Source organism: Triturus cristatus, chromosome 4_1 (genome assembly GCF_964204655.1).
Source record: "Triturus cristatus chromosome 4_1, aTriCri1.1, whole genome shotgun sequence".
NCBI lineage: Eukaryota > Metazoa > Chordata > Amphibia > Caudata > Salamandridae > Triturus > Triturus cristatus.
Window position 1 is genome coordinate 1,181,057,369 of NC_140585.1, and position 27,203 is coordinate 1,181,084,571.

General features: G+C 44.7%; 1 protein-coding gene across 1 annotated transcript in view; it reads left to right on the plus strand.

Annotated features, from left to right (window-relative positions):
- LOC146856310 (pre-B-cell leukemia transcription factor 1-like) overlaps positions 1-27,203 on the plus strand; it is a 236,758-nt gene that overhangs the window by 153,964 nt on the left and 55,591 nt on the right. Inside the window, exon 6 of the mRNA XM_085654422.1 lies at positions 16,510-16,666. Coding sequence (XP_085510548.1) covers positions 16,510-16,666 — 157 coding nt within the window. The remainder of the gene's footprint in view (positions 1-16,509; positions 16,667-27,203) is intronic.

A 27,203-nucleotide genomic window follows, 5' to 3' on the forward strand; every position in this document is an offset into this window, starting at 1 on the left:
TGCCATCGGATTATCATCTTAAAGAGCCAGTCATTTTAAAAACGATTTTTCCTAATCCTCAAACATCAGCAGAGAGGACTCTCCATTCTTTAGATATCAAGAGATGTCTGAAATTGTATCTTCAAAGGACAGCTAGTATCCGTAAGTCTGATCAGCTTTTTGTGACCTACGGACGGATGCGAAAGGGGCATCCCGTCACCAAACAGACTATTGCACGCTGGATATTTCCTACAATTGCCTTTTGCCATCAGCAAGCTGGGAAGCCACTTACTGCAAATGTTCAAGCGCATTCTACCCGACTAGTTTCCTCTTCTACTGCGCTATTTGCTGGTGTGCCTCTTCAACACATCTGCAGGGCTGCAACATGGTCCAGCAGGCACACCTTTACCAAACATTACTGTCTGGAAGCTACTGACAACGCTGATTCAGCCGTGGGGCAATCGGTCCTACGTAATCTCTTTAAGTAAGGTGAGCCTCTGTTGCTTCCCTCCTCCTGTATACAAGGTACCATTTTTTTGTCTTTATGCTTCAGTATCTCTTTGTACTGTGTATTATGATGATTTTATATGTACCTTTCATTATCTTGGCATCACTGCTTACTATTCTTATTCAAACATGTTAATCTATGAAAGACACCGCAATACTGGAGAAGAACAAACGTTGCTTACCTGTAAACTGTGGTTCTCCAGTGTTGGTGTCTTTCATAGATTCACATGAGACCCACCCTCCTCCCCTCAGAGGCTCTCCTCTTCTCCTTGACTCTTTGTTACTCTTGTGCTATGAAAATCTGAGGGCCTGAGCCTCTGAGGAGAACATTCCGATTGGCTGGAGTTTGTACTATTCACAATGACTGTAATATGTTATAAAAGTGAAAAAAAAATTCTATCTAAAAGCTCTATGATTCAATGCTACTCTATGGTTTTTTCTTACCTATCTATGGTTGTGTTATTGCTACATTGCTATGTTATGTACCGTGGGACTCCCACTTCGACGACGGGGAATATTCAAGCATGTGAATCTATGAACGATACCTATACTGGAGAACCACAGTTTAGAGGTAAGTAACTTTTGTTCTTATTGTTACCAGGTATGTGCCATTGCATAATGCTACATTCAAGAAGAAGATATCCTGACAGGAGCAAGAGGTTACCTTAACTGAACGTAGGTAGAAGTTTTGACCCAAGTACTCCGTCATCCTGCAGTCTGCTCCACCAAAGCAGACCATGACCTTGAAGCATCTAAATCCCAGCCTCAATGCATGAGTAGTCTTCGTGTTTCCTTGAAAAAGCATATGTCATAATTACCAATAAAAGAGCTCCAGTCTCTATCAGAAAGTCTATTTTTGAGGCCAGCCACATTCCAGTAGACTATTTTCAGGTTGTCTGAGGTTAGGGGTTCAAAATCGGTGGCTTGGCCAGGTTCACTGTGCTGTCCTTGATAGTGGCCCACATTATCTGTGGGGTTTGCGAAAAAGAAAAACTCTGTATACTGGCTGAGCTTTGCTAGGGATGTTGGTTAGGGTTGCAAGGTCTCCTTGACAGATTGGGGAGGGGATGTCAATAGTGGCAGGCTTGCTCAAAGGAAGGAGAGGCTCTTGATTGTATCTCGGATCCTGGGAGTAGGTCGGATCTGAGGTCAACAGTGAAGGAGCCCTTTTGCTATTGTAGCTCTAGTCAGTGTGACTTTTGATGTAGTCCCGGTTAGAGCATGGGAGAGGGTGTTCTGCTTGCACTGTCGTCCCGGATAACTGAGTAAATGTGTCTTACACTCCTGGTCCAGCATGTTTCTTTGTTAATGAATCATTTTGTGTTTTCAGTAAGTTGTTGAGCCTGGGATAGCTTGGGACATTCACCATAAAGATATCGCTTTTAGTCATTGCAGCAAGGCGAGGGGCTTTCTTTAAGGTGGAGCTTGGTGAGGAAAATATCGATCTGGGTGGTTCACAGTAGGGAATCCTCAGGAGGTAAGCTGGTTCAAGGGCACAGGTGTTGACTCGGGGGTCAGGCACATCACACTGTTTCTAGCTTCTAGCTCTGCTAGGACTCTTGGAGGGAAGTTTCTAAGCATATTGGGTTGGGGATGAGGAATAAAAGCAGACCGGGAGGGAGAAAAGAGTGTATCATGATTTACATGAGCTCGGGCCGTATGTTCCGAGAGGGCATTCAGTTTGGGCTGGGCTTTTCTTGAGTAGGGGAGGGTGCAGGAAGAAGGGGTTACATCTTGATCGTGTCTCGGACCCGGGAGTGAGGCGAACACCTGTTGCATGTGTTTTTCATTGCATCACAGAGCTTAATCACTAAGCGCTTTAGATCATTTACTTCCAGTTGCTTGATTAGGGGGTCAATTGGGCTGAGAGTGGCAGCGGGAGCAGGCCCTGTATGGTCCTTCTCCATTCGTAGAAGTTAGCTAGCTTCTGTTGAAACAGGTGGTAATTTATCCCCCAATAGGGATTCAACTTTTCTATAAGGTTGTCTCAATCGGAGGTCACACAGTTCTCTGCTAGATGTTTAGCTGCCTTCTTGTGGCCTTTTCCCCCCTTTCGAACTAACTGTCCCTTTTTTCTTGCCCGTATCTGATGGATTCCCCAGTCAGAGTAGCTCTTTATAGATGTGGGTATTTTTACTAAAGTCCTCAGTAGAGATAAAATAGCACAGGCACTGTTGCAAGAACATTGGAAAACAGATGGCATTAAAGTCAAATCTCTTCTGGTTGATGACCAGCTAAGACGGGCTTACTTGCGTTCCTTGCTGCCGGAGTGAAGGCAGCATTTTAAGCGCCTTCCTGGCACTAAACAGGGTGTGGGCAGCCTCCTTGCCACAAGTGATGCTGGGCTCTGGATTCCTGACACCCCAACCAGCTTTGATAACTGTCCCGTGGTGCTGCGGGAATCAAGGCAGAATTTTAGCCATCTTCCTGATGCAAAACAAAGCGTGGGTGGCTACCTTGTCGAGAAATTATGCTGAGCCCTGGAATCCTGCGGCCCCCACTGGCACAGATATCTGTCTGATATGGGCTTTCCGAATGACCAAAATATGTTGGCACAATGACTTGCGTGGTTGAAACATTCTCCAATAATCATTTTTAAGAGCTCCCAGTAATGGTCGAGTCCACCAGAATGGTATTCACCTACTGTGGTGTGAAAAATCACCGATGATGAAGCTGTCTAGTCATAAAAAGCTGTTGGTGAGACGATTTTTCAAAATCTTAAGATTCCTGTAGGGTAATCATAACTATCAAAGGCGTTTTTCTAGCAGTGACCCGGCACCTTTTGTGAGTATATTGTGACGTTGAAGGTCCAGGCTGTTCCCCCTCTTTCTTTCCAATTGTATATATATTCCTTCGCGACCCTCCCAATATCCCTTGTGAACGGTGACTTCTTCAAGAGGTCCTTGAGACCCACACTCTGGCACATTGGTTCTATAACTCAGCATGGCTATGTGCTTCTGGTGCAGAAAAATAGTCACTAAACTGAGGTCAGTGCCCTAGGGTAGCACCTATATAGGTACAACGCATGTCACTTCTGGCACAGCCATCGACACCACACTGAGCCAAACGACCCCACCTACCGGTGCTTAAGGGGACTGTGAAGTTAAGTACATTGTTCTTGAAGTCCAATAAGTAGTGACCTTGTTATGTAGAACCTGGTGGATAAAATGAGATTTGATTTTTATTATACAAGTGTTCTTTGAGAAAACAGTCAAAAATTTGATTCTTTCTGCTGCTTCTTTCGGCAAAGAATACAAGTTAACTTGGTACAGTTTGGAAATTTTGGCATAGAAGTTAAACTGTTAGTACAAGCTGACAAGCATATACTTTTGAAAAAAATCTGTTTCCAATTAGTGTCATTGGAACCTTTCCTGATATTTAGTAATTTCAGTATGGTGGTGAATGAAAAGGTACTTATTTGCAAAAAAGAATTTAAAAATCACGTATGTGACCCCAAATGATGTACCTTGGATTTTAAGTCTCAATTGTCAGGCCTCACTCTGATCACTACACAGCTGTGAGCTTGTCTGCATTGTTTGAAATCCATTAAGACAAATGATGCTTAACCACTGCATTGGCCTAATTTTGGTGCTGCACTTGTGGAACACTCCTCCAAAACATTTCTGTAGGAACGGGTCTCAAATGGTGCTGAATGTTCGCACCCACGACTCAATGTTGAATGTAACACCTTTCGTTGCATGCTAATGTTGCCAGCTGAAACATTCTACTCACCTTAGAAAAGCACCCAAACTTCCTCTGCCTCTTCCGTTACATTTGATCTACATTGCATGCGACCATATAAGGTAGTCCCCTCTCCACCAAATCTCTGATAAGCTCCGGTCTTGGACAGAGTTGTGTACCTGCTCCCCCCAGTCAGTTAAAAGACCCATGACAACACCCTCTGCGCACATGGTACGGTGTTTCTTAGAAAGACCCGTTGATGTGTGCCACACCAGATAACTTGTCCTGTTGCATCAAATATACCATATAAAATAAGATTTCTAAACGCCTGAAGCAAATTAATTTATGAAAAGTGAAACTTAAATTGATAATAGTCAGTTGGTGCCTAGAGCTCAGGTAATTGAGTCATTCTATTCTATGCTTTATAAAAACATTGTTAAATAAATAGACGAACAGGTACACGATTTCCTCTTCGGCCTTCAAATTTCATTGGGACCCTGCCTAGATGATAATGATTTTTGTAGAGTAATATTAAAATATTCATTCAAATATTAAAATTCAATAAACCTTCTGCCTCAGAATAGCCCAGCCTCTGCACTTTTGGTGCAGAGAATGGCTTCAACCTCATTTCACAACCCTGTGCTTTACAGAAGCTACAGGTTATCAGAGAATCCTGTGCACAGCTTGCAGCACTAAACAGGATGGTGGCATTGGTTAAGTGTGGTAAGTGAGGTACTTTTGTTAACAAAACAAAAGCCCCAAAAGAGGGTGATTTGTATATTTTGAATAGAAGGAAACCAGTTAATGCTGAGACCAGCAGGAGTTGACAAAAATCATGGACGAATATAACGCATCCTTGGATTCTATAATGTTTTTGGTTACTCAATTGCTGTATCTTCTGAGGCCATGAAGAGCTGGATAGTGCTTGTTCGGTTAGTTACTGGCTGGAGCTACTGTGCATAATTGATAGTGTTAGTCGTTGCTGATTTGGTACATATTCTTTATATTCATTGTGCATGTGAGTGCTTGTGCACGATCCCCACTTCAGCTTTGCTACTGATGTTTTCAATAAAATTCTTTTGTCACTTTTTTTCTTGCCTAACCACTTACCAGACAAGGTATCCTACACTGGTGAGCCGTCCTGTGTAGCCTGTTTTTGGGTGTAAATACATTAAAAAAAATTAACATGACATTTTCTTGCTTGGTTCTCTGTGACTCAGTGAACCAAATTGCATTATTTCAACTACCCAGTCCACAGATGTGCATTGCATTGTTTGCGTTCACAGACCCACAGAAGTTTTACAAGGTTCCCGTGGCCCATTTTTGAAAACTACTCATGTTGCGTGGCAGAATATTTGTCCTGACACAGTTGACCAGTGCTTAGGAATGTTTTATTTTTTCCCTTTTGTGTTGGTGCAGGCGAAGACACTCACAAAGTTGTTTGCAGTGGAATCTGCAATGTAAAGACCAAACATGGATTTCTAACTAGCTGCCCATCATTTAAAAACCTCGTAGCAGCAGTTTTGCAGCGTGAATCTTTCTGGATTCACAATGCTGTGCATTATTCCGTCATCTAGTGGTTGGGACCGGAATTGTTTACTACTTCTCTTTTTTTTTTTTTTTTCGTGGCCCAGGTGGGCGTCGACATACCACCATTTGGTGCCTCTTCGTGACGTCGACACGCTTCCTCCGGAAGCTCCCACCTTTGGTCGCCATATTCAGATTCTGTTTTTTCCGCCGTTTGGTCTGGATAGTCAGTGAAGGAGCTCCACAACTCTGGAGAGAAGAATCCACGAGAAAACAGAAAAATTGAAACAAGCATTAAAAATGCAATAGGTCTCGCCTTTGATTAAGTTAAAGTCATTTGCTTTGCTAATGGTATTGTATAGCAAAGCAAATGGCTTTAACTTAATGAAAGGCGAGACATATTGCATTTTTAGTGCTTGTTGTTTTTGAGTTTTATATAGCGCAAACTAGAGCCAAAGGTATCAGAGCGCTTTACATGAGCACCAGTTGACACATTCATTTTTAACAAAAAGTCTATCCCTTTTGTGCTGAACTTTCTTACACAGAAGCGCTTAGCAGTAGCTGCTAATCGCTCTAGAAAAACTAAATCTAACACTGAACTATTGGCAGGACCACTCAAACTATGCAATTCTTCAGGCGTGGCTTTTTTTTGTTTGCATAATTAGGGATTTGCCACATAATCCACTATCTGCTGCATAATCTGCAAATTTTAACAAATAAAATGTTTCTAGCTCAAAGGGACCAAACGTTACTTAAAACGTAGGGATATGTGTTGGTGCGCTTTGGAAGACCATCCCCAAGGTTAACTGGTCATCTTTCAGTTGCTTATTTATGTATTTGGTTTGTTAAACTGGTACTAATGAGGTGAAGTTTTTGCTCAGACAGTATTGCCATGTGGACAAATGACAAAATAATGAAGTAATAGAATCAAAAATGTGCCTTGTTATGCCACATAACTTATTCAACTCTGCCGCATAATAGTAGCCCTGACTATTGCGGGCAAGATTCGTAGGTGCTAAAGGAAGCCAAATTATCATTGTTTTACTCCAACTGGTGGCGACTTCTTGGCCCCTAGTTCCCGCGAGCCCTCTGTTGCCTTCAAGCTGTGTTCTAATAACACCTCATCAATGTGCCAGAAGTCTATCCTGGACAGGGAGTGCGCTAAATGTTTTTATTATTCCTTTACATTTTCCCTAAGGTGTTTAATGGTCATCAGAGCTTGTTACCGCGGCCAGAAACAATGCAACTTCACATGGAGGTCATGGTGTAGATGGAAGATGAGTAGTTGACCGGTTGCCATATAATAATAAACAATGTCAATGGAGCAATGAGTGACAGAGTGCAAAATAATGGCCAATCCCTGCAGGAGATGTGGAGACTATGTGGCCTAACGGCTAGAGCGGTCGACCTTGGAGCTGGGGAACCAGGTTTGAGTCTCGGCTGAGACGCTCAACCTCCTGTGATCCTGGGCAGATGGCTTAATCTCCCTGCTCCATTGACATTGTTTATTATATGGCAACCTGTCAACAACTCATCTTCCATGTACATTATGACTTCCATCCATGTGAAGTTGTACTGTTTCTGGCAGGACCGAACTGTCCTATGTGAATGGCGATGGCCCGTAAGAATGCTGGTGCAGTCTCATGTGGCATTCCAGCTGTTACCCTACTCAGCGATGCACTTATTATCGGCCTCGGGCAGATGAGAGAATGAGCAGACCCCACACCATTCAACCCTGTGAACTGAACGTTGCTGCACATTGATGAACTGCAGCCGGCGCCTTGGCCCACCGTAAATTCAAGAACTCACACGTGTGTCTGTCTGATATTTGAAAATATTTTTATAAGGTACTAAGCAGTTAATAAAATAACCATACTATTTGGAGAGATAAAACAATAGGTTTATAGAGTTGCGAATGGCGACGCTAAGCACTTCCTTTAGGCGTCTGGTGAGATTTAATAGTCCTAGAGCATACCCCCAAGTCAGTGCTCATATGCCATATCTAAAGGGCGAGAGCAGATATCAGAAGCTATGCAGCAAAGTCTGAGAGATGGTGTTGGCCAAAGGGCTGAATAGCGACCGTGCCAGCCACGATCTGGATTTAGCACACCCTGGGCAGGATGACTGGTTAGAAACTCCATGCTTTTCATGGAGGTGTGAGAATGACCCATTTACATTGGTATGGCCCAAGATGAAGGGAGTCGTTTACACAGATTTTGTTGGCTTTACATCACAATGGCACTTTAACAGAAGTGTGAAAGTGCCCCTGCTCAGCTGTTCTGGTTGTATATGTGCTCCTTTCACGCGGCAGCTTTACAAACCCACCTGGGAGGACAGCGCTTGACCTTTGATCTGGTCTTTTACTGCAGCAAATGTGATGAGCGAGCCACGACGGATGAACTCCCAGGGCCACTTTCTGACACTCCCCAAGATGACTGCAGGAGCTGCGACCTAAAACAACCCCTGACAACTGGACCCCCGGACCCTCCACACCTGGATCCCACCCAGAGGGAAACAGCACACTTACAGCACATGCATCCCCCCCCTTCCCCGCCCCCACAATATCTCTGCCACATGGGTGAACACACACAACCACAGACAAGCTAATACTAGAGCACGAACACAACAGAATTGTTAAGTGTGTTAAACAAGCATCACATCATACTCCATATAAGATTACATCACACCCAATACCTCGTCATAACAGCTACTACTAATCCACTTTACAAGGACGAGAGGCTGAGACAGCCCTGCTGAGCTCTAAGGCTGATCACCAGTGTACCCTTTTAGGTGCAACAGTCCGATAGGGACCGAAGTGTAGAAGTGCTAAAAGCCAAAGATAAGATAAACAAAGGGGAGGTGTAAGGAACAGAAACAGAGGAGGGAGAGGGAAGGGTTTGAGAGAGTGGGGCGGAGAGAGTGAGGTGGAGCGAATGGGAAAAAAGAGGAAGCGAGTCGAAGACAGGGGGCAGAGTGAAGGGACGGGGTAGCGGAGTAGCCCTCGCGTTTATTGCAATATAGCCCAGTTTCACCCGTCACATGCCTGAAAATCGGTGGGGGTGTCCTGGACAGAGTTAAAATTCTTGTTGTTAATTAATTTATTTTGTTATTGTAGTTTTATCTAGCGTAAAATTGACCCAACGGTATCGGAGAGCTTTACACCAGCACCAGTTACATTACTCAAGGATACATTCATTTTTGTTAGGGGGAGGGTAAGCGATTTGCTCAGACTCACAGGAGATGGTCAGGCGCCGAAACTCCAACCTGGTCTCCCAGCTCCAGAGTCGGCAGGTCAGGCCCTTACGCCACAATTACATCGCAGACCGAAGGGCGAAACTAAAACCCCTCTCACTCAGTACTTTCCCCTTTCGGCCTCTAACCCTCCTACATCGACAACTCACATGCAGAAGGTCACACGGCGCGCTCACTTCACAGCACTTCGGGCTGAAAATAACTCGCCAGTCTGTGTCTGGCATCCAGGGGTTAGGTGGTCCCACCCCTGCCATTCCACAGTGACGTCAGAAGTGCGGCATGGATAGGGGTTGGGGCTCAGACGGGGCAGCCTCAGCACACCTTCCAATCACCACAAACCGAAACGGTTGTAAGAGGTTTCAGGAGGAGGGACAAGGGGCGGAGCCTACAAAAAGTTTCTCTTTATTAAAAAACAATTCTGGAATAGGCGTTTAGATGTCATTGTATATACATTGTATACATTGAGGCAAATCATTTAACATGCCGGCCCCCAGACTCTCCCACAAACACTGATGGACAGGAGTGAGTGAGCCCTGTTAATTTGTAAAAGAGAAACTGAGATATGTTCGGCTGCTCGGGGGAACATGATGTTTTCGTTTGGCTTTTTCTGCCGTGGCCTCGCCTGCTAAAAGGTTTCTTGTCTTTATGGGGCCATGTGTTTGACCCCATAAAGATAAGAAACCTTTTGCGACGAACGCAAAGCAGGCGAGGCCGTCCAAATGGGACGGCCGAAAAAGCCGAGTGAATACGTCACAAGGAGCTCTTTTCCAATGGCTGGCCACCGTTCAGCATAAACAGTGACGCCAGCCAATGGAAAAGAGGGGCGGGGCTTAATGCCCCTTACAGAAAATACTTCATATCATTAAATCTCGCCAGCGAGACTGCGCATGCGCGCAGCCTACGCCAGGCGAGACATAAAAATCACCTTAGAACATACCGAACTACGAGTCACATAATTGGGACGACGAAAGAGGAGAAAATCATCAAGAACTTTGACGTTTCTACGAAAAATGCGCACAAAGGGGACTCCCTGAGCGCGGTGATGGACAAAACACCATTTAAATTCTGCGCCAACTGCCACCACAAGTATGCGCAGAAGGACTAACACCCAGTTTGCCATCTCTGACTGCCGCTCGACCATCGAAGCGAGGACTGCAATGCCTGCGTGGCATTCACTCCGAAGACCCTCCGAGTAAGAGAGAAGCAAAGAAGGGCAAACTACAACATGCAGGGGGCACCTCCATCGCTCCGAGATTTGGGTCTCTCCTGGAGAAGAGAGCATCACCGAAGGACCGTAGGATGCCACAGTTGTCGAGGTCGAAAAGAAAACGCCGAAGGAGGTAAAAGTCATCGAACCCCAGGCACTCCACTGATACTCGAAAGAGTGAATCCAAGTCCTCAAAAGGAGCATTGCCGTCAAAATACTCGACGTCCGCAAATGCATTCAAGGACAAACAGCCCGTCGGTTCCTTTGACGACGACTCCCAGACGGTGAAAACCCAAGAGAAGGCAAAGACGTCGAAGAGCAGTCACGAAAGGGACCCTTCGACGTTAAAAAATGAAGGGTTGAAAGCGGCTATGACTTCGATGTCGATGACCACGAAGAGAAAGGCCGAAACTCTCGACGCAGAACGCACGTCCGAGATGCAGAAGAAAAAGAAAAGGCTCGAGGCTGAAATGGCGAGCATCTTGCAATGCAAGAGGCACTTCGATGAGAAGATGAGACAGTTCACTATTCCGCCGAAGCCCAAAGGTGTGTCGAGGACCTTCAACCACCGACAACACCAAAACCAGTCGAGCAACAGGAGGAGGAAGACCTGTATTACGGCGATGCCGAAGGTGAGGAAGACTAACAGACTTACCAGGGTTCGACATCCTTGGAGGCCCAAGACTTGCAGTGGCAGGATCTTGACTCTGAATACCCGGCAGAGGGAGTAGAATCCTATCCTTCGAGGCCTTCGCCGCCAGACGACATAGGAATCTATAACCAGGTCATTAAGAGCGCTGCAGACACGCATGGAGTGCAGCTAGAGGAGGAGAAACCTCAATCTTGCTTCCTGTTGGAGACATTGTTACCATCCAGACAAGAAGCCAATTCCTACCCATGCTCCCAAGTGTGCTGGACCAGGGAAAGGAGGCCTTCAAGGAACCTGCTATGTGTAAAGAAGTAACTCCAAGGACTGAGAAGAAATACAAACCCTCTTCTAGGGACCCTATGTATATTAGGGGATCAGTACCAGCGGATTTAGTCATAACATCCACTGCAAGGAAGAGGACCAATATACCCACAAATACAGGACCACCTCCAGACTAGGAGAGCAGGAGAATGGACCTAATGGGGAGGAAAATGGAAAGGAGTGTGGCAATCCAATGGCGCATTGCCAATTCTAATGCGCCATTAACAGGCACGCATACCAGCACTGGGAGGAAGTGGGCGAACTCCTAAAACATCTGCCAGAGCAATACCAGAGAAGGATGAGCCACCTGGTAGAAGAAGGAAAGAACATGGCTAATACATGTCTGAAGTCGGCCCTAGATGCAGCAGAGACATCAAGCAGGCAGATAATGCTGGGTGTAAGTGAGAGAAGGCATGCCTGGCTAAGAATTTCAGGCTTCAGGACTGATGTACAAAACAGCATCCTCAACACACCCTTCAACGGAGAACAGTAGTTTTTCGGTGCTCCAGTTGACGAGTAACTCATTCGGCTCAAGAAGGACAATGAGACAGCTAGGTCCATGGGGGCACTACAATTCGGAGGAATGAGAAGAGGAACACCTTCAAGAAGACCAGCGGGTAGGGGAAGCCACCAACCTGTGGCACCACACCAGGCCTTCCAACAAGGTTATCAAGGAGGTAACCAGGGCCAACAGCAGGACCAGCAGCAGCAAAACTGGCAGTACCAGCCCCGAGGACAATCCTTTCGAGGGCGCGCACGAGGAATAGGAAACGGACCGAGAGGGGGTCAACAACCCACATCCAAGTGACTCCGCTGTAAGACCAACGCACACCTAGTCAACATCTCTAGGGGTGTAACAAAGGATAAGACAAAGACAAGAACTAATTTAAGACCAACAACAGTTCCTCCAGCATATAACACCAGTAGGAGGCAGGATAAAACATTTCTTTCAGGAGTGGAGGAAGATCACATCAGACAGATGAATACTAAACGTTATTCAATACGGCTACTGTATAGAGCTAGAAAAACCACCTCCAAACAAGAGACTGAACAGCAGAGTACACTCAGCAAAGGAGCGTTCTCATTTGCTACAAGTAGCACAGGAACTTCTAAACAAAAAAGCCATAGAAATAGTACCATCCAAGGAATGGAACAAGGGTGTCTACTCCACCTACTTCCTCATACCAAAGGTGGACGAAACCTTACGACCAATTCTGGATCTAAGTTCATAAAAACTCAAAGATTCAAAATTACATCTCTTCAAGAAGTAATACCCCAAATACAGGAAGGGGATTACATGGCAACTATCTACTTAAAGGACCCTTACTTACACATCCCCATCAACAACAAACATCTACAAAGGTTTGTGATCAACAAGACTCACTACCAGTTCACAGTGCTGGCATTCGGATTCAAATCCGCACCAAGGATTTTCACAAAATGCTTGGCAGCAGTAGCAGCACACTTAAGGAGGCACGGAATATATGTACACCCGTACCTCCACGACTGGCTGGTAAAAGCAAGCTCATACAACCAAGGGAAGCGGCACATGCAAGTGGTCATACAAACACTAGTTCAACTAGGGTTTTCAATCCATTGGGTAAAGTCATCAATAGAACCAGAACAGGTGAAGATATTCTTAGGGGCAGAGATCAACACCATACAGGTCAAGGTGTTTCCGAGCACAAAGAGAACTTTGGCAATATTGAAGGAGACACGTCTTTACCACATAGGGCAAGCTCTGACAGTGAGGACCGTGGACAAAATGATGGGAATGATGGCGTCATGCATACATTTGGTCCCAAATATCCGCCTCCACATGAGACAATTCCAAGAATGGATCCAACAACAATGGTCACAGGCAACAGGGAGTTGGGAAGATCTAGTGGTTGTCACGCAAGCAGTACAACAAGAAATAGCGTGGTGGAACAAGAAGCACATAACACAAGAGAAACCATTCACTCAACCAACTCCTACAGTGACCATCACAACAAATGCCTCCCAGCTAGGGTGGGGAGCACATACAAACTCCCTCAAGGTAAGGGAATTGTGGTCACAACAGGATGCGATAAAACATATCAACTACTTAGAGCTGAATACAGAGTTCCTAGCCTTAAAAGCCTTTTAGAAACAACTGTACGGACACAGGGTACTAATCCAAACCGACAATACAACCACCATGTTCTACATCAACAAACGAGGAGGAACACAATCAGTGACACTATCAGTACTGGCACAGGAGATATGGAGATGGGCAATTCCAAGGCAAATAGACTCATTAGCAATACATCTACCAGGAAAGGAAAATGTGGAAGCAGACCGGATCAGCAGACAGATGTCCGCATCCCACAAATGGGAAATCAATCAACAAGAAATCCAGAAGATATTTGTCAAATGGGGAACTCCGCAAATAGACTTATTTGCAACACACCAAAATGCCAAAACTTCGCATCCAGACAACCGTGCAAACGGTCCCTAGGGAATGCGCTATGGATAAGCTGGTCAGGGACATTTGCCTACACTTTTCCACCGATACCACTGCTACACAGGGTACTAAACAAATGCAGAACCAGCAACATGGCGCTAATACTGATAGCACCTCAGTGGGCCAGACAAACCTGGTTCTCCCAGATTATGGAGATGGCACAAGCACCTGCACACATGCTCCCCACAAGAAAAGACCGATTAACGATGCAAAACGGAAGGACGCTACACCCAGAGCCAGAGACCTCAGCCTAGCAGCATGGCTCCTGAAGACTTAGTTTGCACACCTCAAACTACCAGAAAGCACAATGGTGGTGCTAAGAGAGGCAAGGAGGCCTACCACAAGGAAGTGCTACGTCGCAAAGTGGAAAAGATTCTCCGAAATGGTGCATTAAGGAGAAACTACAGAAAAGGATTACCAAGGAATCAACAGTACTGAAGTACTTAACACATCTACTACAAAATAAACTAAGCTACCCATCACTAAGGTTGCACTTTGCAGCAATAGTGGCTTACACAAGAGGAGAAACAGGCAAGAGTTTATTTACTTACCAAGTGGTAAAGAGATTTCTAGAAGGAGCAAAAGGATTGAACCGCCAAACAGAAGGCCACCTCCAGCAAGGAACCTTAATTTTGTGCTAACTCAATTGATGAAGACACCATTTGAGCCTATTCATAAAGCAACGCTGCATATGCTCACACTAAAGACAGCCTTCCTAGTGGCTATCACATCACTACGAAGAGTAAGCGAATTACAAGCGCTAACACTGCAAGAGCCCTACCTACAAATACACAATGACAGGATCGTAATGAGCACTGACCCACATTTAATGCAAAAGGTGGTGTAAAGGTTCCACATAAACCAGACAAAACAAATACCAAGTTCTTCCAAAAACAAACCATAAGCACAGAAAAGGTGTTACACACACTGGACGCCAGGAGGGCAGTAATGCAATATATAGAAAGGACAAAAGAATGCAGGAAAACAAAGCAATTCTTTGTGTCTTTTGCCAGCAGTTTTCTGGGCCAGCCAGTTACCAAAAATACCATTGCACGATGGATTGCACAAACCATACAATTCTGCCACAAACAGGCAGGGCAAGAATTACAAGGAGCAACACATGCTCACTCAACAAGGAAGAAAGGAGCAACAATTGCGTTTCTAGCAAGACTTTTGCCAAGCAGCAACATGGTCCTCAGTGCACACGTTCACTAAGCACTACTGCGTAGATATTCAGATGAACAAGGAAGCGCAAGTGGGACAGAAGGTCCTACAACACATATTCAGTAACCAACGCTCATCTTCCACCCAGCCACCACAAACCTAGCAAACCGCTGCAAAGTCTATGCACAGCATATTGAATCCAGAAAGATTCACGCTGCAAAACGTGTAGTTTCTTACCTGTCTGTGTAGTTTTGCAGCTTGAAGACTTTCTGGATTCACTAGCGATCCCACCCTCCCCCTGCCAGAAAGATGAGACCAGAGGAAGACTTTAAAAACAAGAGGAAAACTTTTTTTAAAAAAGAATCAGAAGATGGCGACCAAAGGTGGGAGCGTCCAGAGGAAGCGCATCGACGTCACGAAGAGGCACCAAATGGTGGTATGTGGAGGCCCACCTGAGCCACGAAAAAAATAAAGAGAAGAACAATTGTGGTCGCAACAACTAGATGGCGGAATAATGCACAGCATACTGAATCCAGAAAGTCTTCAAGCTGCAAAACTACACTGACAGGTAAGAAACTATACGTTATTTCAATCAGACTGCCTCTGATGGCAAGAATAACTACTGCTCAGAGTTGTTACTGCTCCTCCTTTTATCCAAATGAGGTGTTGGGTTTCCATCCTAATCAGAAGAAATTATTTTTCTGCTACCACCAAGGATTGTTTTATCTAGTGATATAGAGCTTGCTTAATATGGTTGTGCAAAGGCCTCACATTTTATTTTAAATGAACAAAACCTTTCATATGATCTCTCTGTCACCTGTGGTTGACTTTCTTCAGGTAAAAAATAGCCAGGATAGCTCTTACCATAGGTTTTTTTGTGTTTTTGGCAAGTAGGTCCTTTGTAGGCTTTTTACTTGATGCCTTATGTGCTTGTCTTGCAGTACCATTTAGTGTGACCTTTAGCACATTACCTACAGTTTCGAAGGTGAGCAAGTAGGGCACTATGCTAGGGATAATGAATCTGCGTGAGTCTGGCATTACATGTGTTAGATTCCCCCTCCTAAACACCCACCCTACTTTCCCCACAGGTGTATGTACTTTAATGGAAACTGGGAGAATGGCGTAAGAGTTGGCGATACAAGGCTTGGATGGGGAGGGTTAGTGTCATGCTAAGGAGTTAAGTGCCAATGGTTTGGGGGTTCTGTGTTTTTAGGTTCAAAGCAACGCATTTGAAAACGGTTTTTGACCCTGTCTTGCTTTGGCAGGGCTTATTTGTCACTTGTGGAGGAACTAGAACAAAGAGTTCCATTGTAGTCCAAAAGTGGTGTAACAGATCGTCCTCTGTTCATCTGTTGTGTGGAGATTTCCTGAGCCTAGGACTTGGGCACACGCTCTTCTCAATCCGTTGCTCCCTTTTGGTGGCTCAGAGAGGCTCTAATACAATTGTTGTAGTCGTTCAGTAGGTGTTTAGGGCCCCCAGGAAAGCTGATCATAAACTATCTTCCCAGCAACATGTTTACTTCCAAAACGTTGGTAGGTACCTAGTTTCAAAGAGCAGTCTTTCTGTAAGCCTGCAATAATTTACCTGGTTCTACGTCCATCAGGATAGGGCAGGGATTAGCACCAGGCCTAGTTTAAGAATGCCTTTCTATAGCCCTTCACAATTGTATATTGTAAGCAACATTTCAGAATGTCCAGTTTGTGAAATATTAAACAGTTAGGCCCTTACTTTTGCAGGTTTCTAACTGGTTTGGCAACAAGAGAATCCGGTATAAGAAAAATATGGGCAAATTCCAGGAAGAAGCTAACATCTATGCAGCCAAAACTGCCGTAGACGCCACAAATGCAGTGTCGCAGGGAAAGCTAGGAAGCTCCCCATCTACACCAAATTCCAGTAAGCAGGGTTTGAGATTGTTTAGTCTCTTCTGTTTAGGAAGTAGAATGACATGCTACTACTGGGCACTAATTGTGGCTGCTGTGAATGTTTATCATGTTATATCTTGTTCTTTTGGTGATGAGGGATCTTCGTCAGAATTGCCTTCTATGTTTAACTTTAGGTAGAGTTAATATAGCTTTGTTAAGTTTTCCATCTCCGCCCATGTTTTTTAATATACATTCTGCTATAATCTACCAAACCTAAATAAAGCATGTCTCCTCTGATCGTGTTTTTCATTACACCCAAAAAGTTATTGGGTACCCCATATTTTATGCAGTGCATTTTATTCCTTCTAGTTAAAGCTTGAATTGGTAGCTCCTGTGAATAGTTACCTTGTGTTCTAAGCACTGTAAAAGGGCGAACCACATGCATTTTTCCTCTGAACAAAGCCTCTTGATTTGATATTGTGCAGGTAGGAGATTTGACTCCTTTAGTTTTGTCTGTAAAAGCTCAAGAAACATGCTGGAAAGAGGGTGTTTCTGGATCACAGTTACTGCAGCAGAGGGCTTCAGCATTGGTCTGGCAGGTCTGGTTCCATACTACATTTTTCATATAACGTCCTGCTTGAATTAAGTTGGACTTCATATGACCTACCAGATTAAAACGTTCTAAAAACAAAAAAGCAATATATTTTCATAAATGTCAATATTTGTTTAAACGAGAATACAGAACAGTTTCTGTTTCTAACCTGCAGCTAAAGTTCTTCATGGTATAAGTTAGAATTGTGTTATTTTGAACGAAGCTAGAACTAACCTCCAGTCCACAGTTGCCCCAGATATATTAACCACTGTCTTACTTTTTCCCCTTCAACCTGTTCCATAATTTCATCATCAGTCCCACCCCTCAGACATAAGTAAATATGTTAGTACTACATCCGCATCTATAGACCTGTATCTACTATCTGCATCTGTAGAACCTAACTTTGTCGTTTCCATCCACTCTCCACTGTCTCCTTTCATAGAACCTGACTCTACCATGTACATCCAGAAAACCCATCTGCTTCTCTTTCTTGACCTCCAAAGATGCTTCTTAGACTACGTTCAGTCCTTATTGTAACAGAGCTTCTAGTTTGTAGTATATACCTGCTTGGCTGTTACCACCCACTGGGTTACCCAGCTTCCTGCCCTTTAGGAGGCTTTTATATATGAAACCAGTACAGTGCCCATGATCTGCACCTTACTTGTCCTTTGCCTTCCTATTGTTAGATGTATGGTCCCCTTCACACCAATGCTTTCTGCAATTGGCAAGCTGAAGTGTCATTGTTTTGGATTGAGAGGGAGTGTTCTATGGAAACCTTTGAGAAAAAGGCATGCATGATTTCAGAACTGCTGGATGAACTGATTTGTGTAGGAATATTGCAAGATGTTTGTGATATTTAAACACATAATGTAAACTTTTATCTCAGGAAAATTAATTTGTAGCACAAGTTACACAGGCCCACTTCAGAGCTTCATTGAGGTAAATGTCTGCGTCTTGCGACTCTTATGTCTCACGCCAGTTTGACATCGCCGAATGAATATGGCTTTTTTTCCTTCAATAATTTGATTTAGGAGGGAGGAGCCAAGATGGCGACCGGGACGGCAGCGTAGACTCCCGGCTCCGTGAACCTCCGCATCCCGCACGGATATCCTGCACGAGATCCTCAACCTGTGCTACGCGGTCGTGTTTCTGAAGGAGAGTGGCACCCGACTGTGTGACTCCGAGGTTTCTGGCTGCGGTATCGCCGGAGAAACGAGCATTTGAACTTTGCGGCCTGTGCGGCCCTGGAGCCGGGACCTCAAGTGGACGCCGTGGCCGGGTGGCAGTTCAACAACAGCGGCCTGTTGTGACTGGGCGGAGGCGGTCCACCGGAGCGGTGCCAAACTCTGCCTACATTTCGTCGTGGTCGTTTCTACTGTCAAGTGTAGCGGTCCGGGTGCATGCCCGTGGGTGCAATTCCCAGATCCTCCGGTGGCTGCCCCTGCCTTTGATGGTGAGCTGCCCGGCTGCCGCCCGTATCCTGCCCTGATCATTGCGGGCCGCCCCCGGCTTTTTACGGGAGCGGGTCCGTAGTGGGGACGACTGTTGCCCGTGACCACGCAACGGATAACTTTTCGCCTGCCCCCGGAACCCGGTCACCAGCGACGTGGCCATCGAGACGCTTGTCCCAGGGTCCCGGCCCCGGTGAGGGTCGGGCATACTTGGCGGCCATCTTGTTGCGATGAAGCCTACCATCCTGTCCGCTGGGTCGCAGCGGGCTTGTGAGAGTGCGACTTTTGGGAGTGTGGCGGCGCGATCGCAGAGAGCTGTGCTGGGGTACGGCGACCTCCTCGAGGCCCTTGGTGCTCTTCACTCCTCCTTGATTCATGGTGTCGGGGTCTTGTGGAGTAAGCTCGACGGTGTGGCGTCGGCGTTGGGGCAATGGCGGCCCGCCTGTCCGCACGTACATAGGGACTGCCCACACTGCGCACAGGAGGACACTTTGGCGGCCACCCCTGAGGTTAGTGCACGGCTGGACACTCAGGCCAGTATGCTACAGTGTGTTCGTCCAGCTGAGGGCCTGATCTGTCCCGGAGGCATTGGACCTGAGTGGGATGTGGTAGCCTCGTCCCGTACGTGCCCTCCTGCGACCCAGGGACAACTCCAGCAACTATTGTCTGCTTTGGCTGCTTCTGCCTTCCTGGACCTTGAGTGCAGTGCATATCCTGGGGCAGCACTGGGAAGCCTGTTTCTCCACGCTGCGGACTGTGTTGATGCTCAGAGACTTCCACCCCACCTGTGTGCGTCGCTTCTCGGACGTTTTTGGACAATCCTCTACCTTGGAACGTCGGATATGGTGCTGGGTCGAGGGGTAGACATGGGCAGAATTCTAAAGAGTGGTCAGGGATAAGGCTGATCCTTCAGGGGTGGTCATCTAGTGGACGGGCGGGCTCAGGGGTTGCGTGCTCTCCTGGCATAGCTAACAGCATAATAGGTGCATAGTGCTCCCCATCTTTCTTTGAGAAGATCGCTTTTGTGCTGTTTATTGTTCACTTTGGGGGAAACTTACCGTGCGGGAGGGAGAAGCCGGGGGTATGTTTTGAAGGCCCTCCTCCAGTTTATTAATACTTTCTCCACCCCCCCGTCTGGTGGGGTTCTTTTCCTACTTCTTTTTCCCTATTCTCCTATATTTCGGGTCTGGTTCCAGGGCGACAGGCACACTGCTGGGGGGGGGGGCCGTACTCATCTGCAGAGGTGCAGGGTGGGGGGTTGGGGGAGGGGACTCTTTCGTCTTTTATCTCTTTTTCCATGGCCTCCTTTTTCTTCTCTGATTCTTTTTGTTTTTCTTTTTCTGGGATCAGCGTGATACACCTCCTTTGCTATGACTCGTTGCCGTTCCATGTGTACCACAATTTCCGGGGTGCTCTCCGGGAGTTCTGGCGGGGGACTGCAGGCGCAACTGCTTATGATACTCTTCCTCATCCTGATGTTCCTGTGTTTGCGCCATTGACCTAATAGATTGCTGTAAATCGTTTACGTCTATTACTCTGCATACCTGTAATTGCTGTTTGAAAATTGTCTGGCACCTGATCCTTCTGCCTCGTTTTATTATAAAACGAAAACCTTTTTCTCCTGGTGCCCTACCTACGCTGTTCACAGTATTAGCATCACGATTCTGCTCCCCGATGTGCTGCCTGTGTTTACACTTGCCTGTTTTTGCTCTGATTGCTTAGCGGCCGGCCCCGGGGGGTTGTAGGCCCATACTTGTTCTCTATTGAACTGTCAATAAAGGTTTAAAAAAAAAAAAAAAAATTTGATTTAAGACCATGCACAGCTGTTTTAGTGCTTATGCCGCTACGCAATGCCACTAAAAATAATTGAATTAATCAAACGCTACAGAACACACGTTAATTGCTGCATGGACATATTAAAGTAACCTATGTTTCTGTTGTTGTTGGTTCTGAAGTCACTTATACACTTCAAGCTTTATTTTTTGTGGTCCAAGAAAAGTTGAATGGGTGAGCTGGTCTCCAGTTTCCCCGGGTGTTGTAACATCTAAAATGTAGGCTGGCTGCTACAGAGCTGATTTCCCTTGAGCATATATTGAAGAAATCCTACATGATCATGATATTCTGACTGTCCTATGCTATGCAGGAGTGGACAAAACTTATCAGTTCCTACAAACTAAGCGGATGATATTCTAAAATTGGAAAAACCCTTAGGCCTAGGCAAATCTGCACTCTTTAAATGGCTATGTGTAATATACAGCTGAATGTTACAAAATCAGTTGAAACTTAACCCATCAAAAACAGAGATCTTTACTTTTGTATTAGGAGAAACAAATTCCCACCACAGCCGGACCCAAGTAGATTAAATTTACTCCTTCTCTTCCAGGGGTCACCATTACATTCATAGCCACTAAATAGCTCTGCCCCTACTTAGAATCCTGGAGCACGTGAAAAAATATATATGTATTGCAAAAAGTTTTAATTGGAAAAGCTTTTTATTTTTTTACAGATGATAGCCTTTTGACAGACTTCCTTCAAGCTTAATTGGCTTACGTTCACTTATTTTCTTGAGGAAATAAAGCCTATTTTACTTTAAATGCGTAACTACTTTTACAAAAGCGACTAGAAAAATTATTTCACAAATCCATTTTAAATGAAAAAAGGAGGACCTATGCTGGGGACATACCGGCATATTGTTATTCAGTTGACTAACAATCTACTACTGCAGTGCTCAGTGGTAATGTATCAAGACCATCTCAGACAAATGCCAAGAACTGTTCAAGATGCTCACTTGTTGTGGGCCCAAAATCAACTGGGAGGTTGTCAATTTTAACCTGTTGAAATCAGATGTTTGCAAAGCATCAGACTTGCCATCTGCATTTAGGCAACAATGAATGGCCTAAATTAAGCCAAAGATGAGGTCAGTCCATAATGGATTCAAGGTGTTTAGGCACTATTCCAGCATAACATATGCATTGTGGTCCTGCCCATGCAGATGGGTCGATGCAGTGTCCTATTTTTGCGGGGGACTTACTACTTGCAAGAAAGTAGAGACTGATAATGCTATGCCTTGAACTAAATCCACAGTGAATTTGATTGACATTAAACAGGAACGGTTTAGTGGCTAGCTGAGATTGATACACATCATGAAACGAAACCAGCAAAAACGTATGAATATTGTCTCAAAGAATTTAATTTCATATTGCAAGATTGCCGTTTGGTGCATAGGTTTAAGATCTGACTAGCTTTCTTTGGGCTTGACTTAAGGCGATTCTGAATCTGAGGCAAAGCACTTTATACCATGCAACTGAAAGGTTTTGGATGATGATTGCAGTGCGGACAAGAAATTGAGGTGACCATCCCTGCTTATTTGATAAGAATGAAAGAGCTTTGCTTCTTGAAAGTAGAGTTACTTCACGTTATGTACATCTGTATAAACATATACTGCTAAATGTGAATCACCAAAATGGCTTGAGAAGGAAAATGGCACTACTATTTAAAAAAAGATTCCACCATATTGAGGCAAAGGCAGAATATTATTCCTATCAATGATCACATTCGTGCAACTTTCTTAAGTGCTTGGTACAAATTTTTGACTTGAAGGTAAAATATACGCAAGCACCCCTGTGGTGAAAGACTGTAGTTTCTGCTTTGGTTTTGCTTACTGCTCTTATGTATAGCATCTCTCAACACAACACTTTAGCATTCATTGCATACAAAAATATTCCAAATGAAAAGATCAAAGTTTACCTGAAGGAAACTCTAGCTGTGACTATAATGTTAGGTCACAAGCGACATGCATACCTGTGAGCAGTTAATCACATTCAAGCCATGAGCAGGAGCTTTAGTATTGGAAAGGTTAGTCCTACAATGAATAGGAAACCAGGAGTGTAGCACTGAGTATTTACTCTGTATAAGTGAATAAGGGAAGCCCACACTATACATAAGTGGATGAGGGAAGGCCACACTATAACTGGGATTGAAAATGTGGAGTCCAAAGTGTTCGTAATTTTCATCTTTCTCTACTACTACTTTGCTATCAGTATTTACATTGAGGCTATTTCAGCTTACATCATCACTCCATGCCATCCCAGAAAGATCTAGAGCCAACCAAGTAGCATTTTAGGGACGTTTATAGCCTGCTTAAGCAAAAGTTGCAGGCAGTTTATGGGCCAAAATCTGTGGCTGACAAAAAATGCCATAGTCCTTTACTGAACAGTTGCTGTGTTGGTTAGGAACACAAAGGTTTTGATGAAAGGTTGACCATCAAGGACTTTACTCATTATAGCCTGTGTATGCACTCTGAAGTTACCATGGTGGTTACTCATTGCTTTGACTGATTATTTTGTCAATGCATAGCCATACATGAGACTTTTCAGACCTTGGCACCTCTTCCTTTTTGCACATAAAGTGTCCCTCTCTGGTACGTGCAGTGACAAATATACTTTTTCAAAAGCAGCTATATAGTCTATGCACATCTACAGTAGCACTCATAACACTCCCCCAGTGGCCTCCTATCATCCCTTATGTGCCCTCTTCCTTAAAGGGGCCAAATTGCTTAGGGTCCCACTTGGGTTGTAAGTGTACATACTTGTTTTTTTCTGTTTATGGATTCCTCCCTTTTCATAATTTCCTGTGCTTTCTTCATTGAAGTCTTGGTCTCTGGTCATCCATGAACAAGTATCACTTTTTTAAAATTTACTTTCCATCTATGGCTTAGAAGCTAGTCCATCTCATTTGTAGGACCCAGTGGGATTCTTTACCAGTGGCTGAGAATGTAATCTCACCCCAAAGCTAGAATCCAATATATCCATAAACGGGTCCAATAAGCCTACGTGTGTGGATTGTTTTGTGCTACTATCAAATACTCATTTTATTGGTTCCTTGCTTACCCATGCACAAATATTTTAGCTACAGATTCCCTGTAGACGTTTTTAGGGTTTGTGTTGGACGAGAACAGATATGAAGATCATTATGCACCAATGATACTCTTCAGACTCAGTAGTGTAGCATCATGCATTTTACATGATATATATTTTACATATTTTTTTTGTTTTGTGGGTATTTATACAGCGTAACTAACGGTTCAACGGTATATCTTGGTGTGCAAGAGCCTTACGACAAATTGTTTTACTAGTCGAATAGCCACGTTTAAAGGCTTTTTCTGAATTGCAGTAGATGGGGGATTGGCCCGATTTGCTAGTGGAGTAGAATTCAACAGTTTGGCTCTGTAGATAATCTGCCTTTTCTGCGTGATCACCCCAGATTTTTTACGTTTTGCTGAACCCTTGGCTTTAGAACTCTGTGCACTTTAACCCTACTAGCCATTAGTAATTGGCCTGTGGCCTTCTCTTTAAACGTAGTCAAATTGGCATAGTCCTTATTGATATATTGAACTTGCCTGTGTTTAGCATAAGGTGTATCCAAGGCCTGGAACTTAAATGTCACTAGTGGATTACGCACTTACAGTGCCATTTTCTAGACCCGCGGTGCAAACATAGCTTCAGGCCTACCATTGTAGCCTGCTGCAGTTTTAAATCTGCAGCCCAACCTGTCAAAAGGATACTTTATGACAGGAGAAAAACTCCTTTTTAAATATTGAGTCACCCCTGTGTATGCCTTGTAACCGACAAGGTAGCATGCATGGTATTTAAAAGTGAGACATGTAGAAAATTAATATTACTATGTCTACCATGTCCCTACAGTGGCATGGCCAAGAGCTATTTTCACTGCAGGAGGCCTAGTTGTCCTAAGTAAAAGAAAAAATTTAAAAAACCTGAGTGCAAATGAAAATACTAATACTGTATTATGAAATGGTACCAGATAGACAAATAATTAAACAACTGTAAACTCTAAAGAATATGCAGTGTATGGGCTGTGGGCCTCCTTTTGACAGCACAGTATCAAATTCTGCTTAACATGCATCCTGGATTCACTTGAAAGGAAGAAAACAGAAGGCCAATGCCATTTTTGTGTGTCCACTCTCTGGTTGCTGTCTCTGGGTTTGTTGTGGGTACAGTAGCTTCTACAAACTAGATTTTACTTTTGGATGTTGTAGGACACTAAGATTACTATATGTGTCCCCCATTCCAATTAAAAGCTCTCGGAGCCCAAGTTTAATGTGGCTAAAGGTTCTTCACCCAGTGTCATAGATCTCTTGGTTAGCAAGTGCGTCCTGTTGGTGCTATAAAAACAATTGAACAATCTGAGGACTGCTTGTCAGGGGCCTTTTCGAACAGTGCACATGAAAATAAAAGTGAGATATCAGTTAAATCCCTTTAATATGTATCATAAAGTTATTCATATGTTCTGTTGAGCAGTATTACCCGCTTACAAACAATGAATGTATTAACACTTGCTACATATACAAGTAACAACTTGCTTAATACAACTAATCAATCAAAATATAACCAGTGCATAACTTGGTGCATGTGGCATCCTTCATGCTGCAGTATGCCTCATCAAGGGCCTGAAGATAAATTATCACATCACCCCTACCTGATGGAACTCCACAAGATCTTGCCAGCCTGCAACATATTAATAATGCCTGGATTACAACATTGAGTAGTTCTCGGCACACCCCTTGCTAGAACTCCATCGTCTTGGTAAGAAGTGTAAGAGAAAATAAGGCAAAAGGCCTTCTATCTCTTCGCCCAGGATTTGAAAAGTCATCTCTCTATCCATCAAGCCCACCTCAACTCTGCCTCAATGTAGAGAAAGCTCCTTTTTAAACAACTCCACGTCATGCTTAGATAACAGTCCACTTCTGTTGTCAGAACCTAGCTATCCCTTCAGCCACTTGCTGGCAGTATTTTTGCATTTGACCCTTGGCAGGACCCAGCTGCCTTTTTGCTAGCGTTCGCACTATAGAAATACCAAATACATAAATGTGTTCTAGAATATTATGAATAAATGGTTGAATGAAGAATCCACCAATCGTACAAGAAGACACTCTCTAGAGACCGATGCCTTTCTTGCAAGTAAGCAACAGGTAAGGTATAACATTTGTCTCATGCAGCTGGTACTATTTTTTTTCCTCTTAGATCAGCCTCCAGCTGGATCAGTGAAATGCTGCCAGGACTAGTATTCTGATTACTCTGATTGTAGCTTTACTGAAGCTATGTGTTAGGTTCCCTCAATTACAAGAACAAAAATTACTCTGATTTCCCCAGTCAAGTTTTAGAAATCTTTTTAGTAGAGTCGGGAGACAAAACCTCTTAAAGGGTTACTTATTTCATTCTCCAGTTTCACAAATCATTACACTACTGCGTGGAAAGTCTCGCCCTGTGCATAAGACCCATGGCATTCATATCCACCACGTCACCGGTCCTGTTTTCACTGCTTTCTCGGACAGCACTGCTGCAATGTTTGAGGTAAGGAGGTAGTTCGAGACTTAGGCCCTGATTATGATCTGACACCTTATTGGACTGAAATTGCCCGAACATAGGTCGGCGGTTCCGACTGCCTGATTTGGATGCGACCGCTCAAATGGCGGTCAGAAACATCCATTCTACAATGGAAGCTTGTGCAGCGTGTGGAGTAGGCCCGCAGCACAAGCTTCTATTGTATAATGGATGGTTTTAAACATCCCTGCTCCATGTGGCTGGCACCTGCCACACGGTGCAGGGATGCTAAGGGGGTCACTATGGGTGCCACCCAGGTCCCATTGCGGAGGGCCAGGGGGGCCCTGCTAGGGGCCCCACAAAGACACTTTCTGACAGCCTTTAGGGGATTATGCTGGCTTCCGACGGACAACGTGAGCCCATTGGAACCACGTCGGAATCCCCCTGCTGGTTTCATAGCCACCGCAGTCCTACTTACACGGCGGTAGGAATGAAACCTACCATGTCAGGCGAAAAGCCTCCAACCTCTGGTTGGAGGCTTTCTGCCAGACATCGTAATCGGGCCCTTAGTCTTGTTCATTTTGATGTTTCTCATCATGGTTGTCAGACAAAAGAAGACATAGGGGTTGCAGAGTGGTGCAGTTTGATGCCCTTTGGTGGGAGTTTGTTCAGCTCCGAAGCATTCTCTCAGTGCCTACTGGAGCCCTAGGCAGCAGCGGGCTGGGCCTTCTGTCTGCCTTGCTCTGGGATAAATGGCACAGGAGAGCGCTTGCCCTGGAATAAGGGCAATTAAGTGAACAGGGTTTCGTCCTCTGGCTGGGTGCCAGGGTGGTACTCGCAAGCCACGGTGCCTTCTTAGTTCAGGGCCCTGAGGTTATCGGTCTTGATGATCTTCCTGGGTGGCCCTAGTGGATGATGTTTCAGGGCTGTGCATTGTTTGGGCTGCTGGGATCCAGAGGGACATGACTCTTCCTCCTCTGTACTGAGTCCTGTTCGCCGAACATGTCGGGATTCCCGAAGAATGACTGCTGCTGCTTTTTCGAGTACGCCCCATGCCTTTCCCTTCAGTACCTGTAAGTATTTTTACATTGAAACTCACAGGTGGTGGTGTGGTTGGGGAGAGGCAGAGCTTGCAAACACTGCTGGTCAGCCCACGGATTGTTTGGGTTGCACTCTGGACAAAAT